The sequence below is a fragment of the Scomber scombrus genome, chromosome 5 (genome assembly GCF_963691925.1).
Source record: "Scomber scombrus chromosome 5, fScoSco1.1, whole genome shotgun sequence".
NCBI lineage: Eukaryota > Metazoa > Chordata > Actinopteri > Scombriformes > Scombridae > Scomber > Scomber scombrus.
Genome location: NC_084974.1, coordinates 33,257,814 through 33,262,819, shown reverse-complemented (window position 1 = coordinate 33,262,819; position 5,006 = coordinate 33,257,814). Strand labels below are relative to the sequence as shown.

Here is a 5,006-nt window from a genome sequence, read left to right as displayed (position 1 = left end):
CAATAAACTGATCAATAAACTGATCAATAAAGAATCCTAATTTCTGATATTTTATAGACATAATCATTATTATTTGCAGATCTTCTGACTTTATTCTTCTATGTTATAGCTTAATAATAAAACTTGAATCATTTTTACTGTTTTATTTCTATTTAGATCAAATTCACTTAAATATTTTATTTATTACTTTTTAATGTAAATAATATTTGTGTGATGAGGTACTTGTACTTTACTGTAGTACAGTTTGAGGTACTAGTACTTTACTGTAGTACAGTTTGAGGTACTAGTACTTTACTGTAGTACAGTTTGAGGTACTTGTACTTTACTGTAGTACAGTTTGAGGTACTTGTACTTTACTGTAGTACAGTTAGAGGTACTAGTACTTTACTGTAGTACAGTTTGAGGTACTTGTACTTTACTACAGTAGTATAATTATTATTAAAGTATCAGAGTACTGTTTTTGTGTCTCTGCAGAGTTCAGGGGTCAGCGGTCAGGTAACGGGGTCAAAGGTCACAGCTCCATGTGGTCTGGTAGAAGATGAGAGATCATGACTTTGGACGGAGCGAGCTGCCGGGGTCAGAGGTCAAACCCTGCCAGGTGAGAGCACGAGGCGTTCAGGGTCCCACTTCACAGTCTGGACAGATTCAGTTTATTATCACAGTGTAAATATCATATTATAGTTAGTAAATGTGTTTAGTTATTTAATATAATACAATGAAATCTATAATCAATCATCTATGTACAAAATAAATATTAATAAACAAAAACAAATTATGTTGAATTAAATGTATTTCACTTTTATAAGAATCTGATAATTATATTATTACATTATAAACATATGTATATAATTATAATATGTATAATTTATATTTATATATGTAGAATATAGAAATATATTATATTCATATTATAGTCTCTATTTAAAATTTCAAGAAAAGCAAATGATGCTGAAATAAACACACACACACACACACACACACACACACAGAGTCTTTGTTTACATAATGAAGCCCCGCCCCCCTGATGCTGAAGCAGGCTTCTGATTGGCTGACATCATGTGAGGAAAATGAGGATGTGAGCTCTGCACGTGCTCAGTAGCAGCTGAGACACGGAGGTCAGCCTGCTGGTTACCATGGCAACAACAATGATGCTGTGTGTGTATATGTAGTTTTAATGGTGAAGGCTGTAGTTAATGAAGAGTGTGTGTGTGTGTGTGTGTGTGTGTGTGTGTGTGTGTGTGTGTGTGTGTGTGCTTAGGATGCGTCGGGTGTGTGTTCGGACAGATCAGCTGGTTGCCATGGTGAAGAGTTGGAGGAGGGCGGAGCTACAGACCAAAACAAAGCAGGTGGAGACAGGTAACACACACACACACACATAAACACACACATATATACACACACACGTACACACACACATATATATATACACACACATACACACACACACACACATATACGCACACATATAAACACACACACACACATACACACACACACACACACACACACACACACTCACACACAGTTAAAGACACAACTCTGTGTATGTGTACGTATGTGTGTGTGTGTGTTTATTTGTGTGTGTATATGTGTCTATATATATATGTGTGTGTGTGTGTGTGTTTATGTGTGTGTGTATATATATGTGTGTGTGTGTATATGTGTCTATATATATGTGTGTGTGTGTGTGTGTGTGTGTTTATATGTGTGTGTGTGTGTGTGTATCAGGCGTGCTCACCCCGTCGACAGCGCCGGTCTTTTCTCCTTCATGACGTTTCATTGGCTGACTCCTCTGGCGGTCCTCGCCCGCCGGAAAGGACGCCTCCTATTGGACGACATCTGGCCCGTGTCACCGCGGGAGGGTTGCCATGCCAACAGCCTGAGGTGGGCGGGAGCTTTTTTTTTTTGATGAGCCTATCAGAACTGTTCATTTCACCTGGTGGTTTAATACACTACATTACCCAGAATGCACCCTGCTCTGTCTCAGGTTGGCGTCTCTGTGGGAAGAGGAGCGGAGGTCAAAGGGCAGCGAGGCGTCTCTGGGCTCCGTGGTCTGGTCCTTCTGCCGGACCCGACTCCTGCTGTCCATCCTCTGCCTCACCGTCACCCAGCTGGCAGGGTTCAGCGGCCCGGTGAGTCTGCGCCAGTTACACCAGTAACACCAGTAACACCAACCAGTAACACCAGTAACACCAATAACACCAATAACACCAGTAAGACCTGTAACACCAGTAACACCAACCAGTAACACCAGTACGACCAACCAGTAACACCAGTAACACCAGTAACACCAACCAGTAACACCAACCAGTAACACCAGTAACACCAGTAACACCAATAACACCAATAACACCAGTAACACCAGTAACACCAGTAACACCAATAACATCAATAACACCAGTTACACCAGTAACACCAGTAAGACCAACCAGTAACACCAGTAACACCCATAACATCAATAACATCAGCTACACCAGTAACACCAGTAAGACCAACCAGTAACACCAGTAAGACCAACCAGTAACACCAGTAAGACCAGTAACACCAGTAACACCAATAACACCAGTAACATTTTGACCAGTATGACCAATAAAAGCAGCAAGACCAGTATAACCAGTCTAGCCAGTGTAACCAGTGTAACCAGTATAACCAGTATAACCAGTGTAACCAGTATAACCAGTATAGCCAGTGTAACCAGTGTAACCAGTATAGCCAGTGTAACCAGTATGACCAGTGTAACCAGTGTAACCAGTATAACCAGTGTAACCAGTGTAACCAGTATAACCAGTGTAACCAGTGTAACCAGTATAGCCAGTGTAATCAGTATAACCAGTGTAACCACTGTAACCAATATAACCAGTGTAACCAGTATAACCAGTATAACCAGTATAACCAGCATAACCAGTGTAACCAGTGTAACCAGTATAACCAGTGTAACCAGTATAACCAGTATAACCAGTGTAACCAGTATAACCAGTATAACCAGTGTAACCAGTATAACCAGTGTAAGCAGTGTAACCAGTATATAACCAGTATAACCAGTGTAACCAGTATAACCAGTGTAACCAGTATAACCAGCATAACCAGTATAACCAGTGTAACCAGTGTAACCAGTATAACCAGTATAACCAGTGTAACCAGTGTAACCAGTATAACCAGTATAACCAGTGTGCTCCCCAGGCCTTCGTGGTGAAGCGGTTGCTGGACTACTCCGAGCAGCAGGAGGCTGATCTGGGCTTCGGGCTGCTGCTGGTTCTGGGTCTGCTGGGGACGGAGCTGGTCCGGTCCTGGTCTCTGGCTCTGACCTGGGCCCTGAACTACCGGACCGGGACGCGGCTCCGAGGGGCCGTCCTCAGCCTGGCGTTCACCAAGATACTGCGGCTCCGCAGCGTGAGGGACAAGTCCATGGGACAGGTGAGGGACACGTTCGTACAGGTGAGGGACACGTTCGTACAGGTGAGGGACACGTTCGTACAGGTGAGGGACACGTTCGTACAGGTGAGGGACACGTTCGTACAGGTGAGGGACACGTTCATACAGGTGAGGGACACGTTCATACAGGTGAGGGACAGGTCCATGGGACTGGTGAGGGACACGTTCATACAGGTGAGGGACACGTTCATACAGGTGAGGGACACGTTCCTACAGGTGAGGGACACGTTCATACAGGTGAGGGACAGGTCCGTACAGGTGAGGGACACGTTCGTACAGGTGAGGGACACGTTCGTACAGGTGAGGGACACGTTCATACAGGTGAGGGACACGTCCGTACAGGTGAGGGACACTTTCATATAGGTGAGGGACACGTCCGTACAGGTGAGGGACACGTCCGTACAGGTGAGGGACACGTTCATACAGGTGAGGGACACGTTCATATAGGTGAGGGACACGTCCATGGGACAGGTGAGGGACACGTCCATACAGCTGAGGGACAAGTCCATACAGGTGAGGGACAAGTCCATACAGGTGAGGGACACATTCATACAGGTGAGGGACACGTTCATATAGGTGAGGGACACGTTCATACAGGTGAGGGACACGTTCATACAGGTGAGGGACAAGTCCATACAGGTGAGGGACACGTCCTTACAGGTGAGGGACACGTTCATACAGGTGAGGGACACGTCCATACAGGTGAGGGACAAGTCCATACAGGTGAGGGACACATTCATACAGGTGAGGGACAAGTCCATACAGGTGAGGGACACATTCATACAGGTGAGGGACACGTTCATATAGGTGAGGGACACGTTCATACAGGTGAGGGACACGTTCATACAGGTGAGGGACACGTCCGTACAGGTGAGGGACACGTTCGTACAGGTGAGGGACACGTTCATATAGGTGAGGGACACGTTCGTACAGGTGAGGGACACGTCCTTACAGGTGAGGGACACGTCCGTACAGGTGAGGGACACATTCATACAGGTGAGGGACACGTTCATATAGGTGAGGGACACGTTCATACAGGTGAGGGACACGTCCGTACAGGTGAGGGACACGTCCGTACAGGTGAGGGACACGTTCGTACAGGTGAGGGACACGTTCATATAGGTGAGGGACACGTCCGTACAGGTGAGGGACACGTTCGTACAGGTGAGGGACACGTTCGTACAGGTGAGGGACACGTTCATATAGGTGAGGGACACGTCCGTACAGGTGAGGGACACGTTCGTACAGGTGAGGGACACGTCCGTACAGGTGAGGGACACGTCCTTACAGGTGAGGGACACGTCCGTACAGGTGAGGGACACGTTCGTACAGGTGAGGGACACGTTCATACAGGTGAGGGACACGTACGTACAGGTGAGGGACACGTCCATACAGGTGAGGGACACGTCCATACAGGTGAGGGACACGTCCGTACAGGTGAGGGACACGTCCTTACAGGTGAGGGACACGTCCGTACAGGTGAGGGACACATTCATACAGGTGAGGGACAGGTCCATGGGACAGGTGAGGGACACGTTCATACAGGTGAGGGACAGGTCCATGGGACAGGTGAG

General features: G+C 46.5%; 1 protein-coding gene across 1 annotated transcript in view; it reads left to right on the top strand.

Moving 5' to 3' along the window:
• The first annotated feature begins 538 nt into the window (after positions 1–538).
• Positions 539–5,006, top strand: part of abcc5 (ATP-binding cassette, sub-family C (CFTR/MRP), member 5) — a 20,668-nt gene continuing 16,200 nt past the window's right edge. Inside the window, 5 exon segments of the mRNA XM_062419971.1 lie at positions 539–598; positions 1,259–1,356; positions 1,729–1,884; positions 1,988–2,132; positions 3,181–3,414. Coding sequence (XP_062275955.1) covers positions 539–598; positions 1,259–1,356; positions 1,729–1,884; positions 1,988–2,132; positions 3,181–3,414 — 693 coding nt within the window.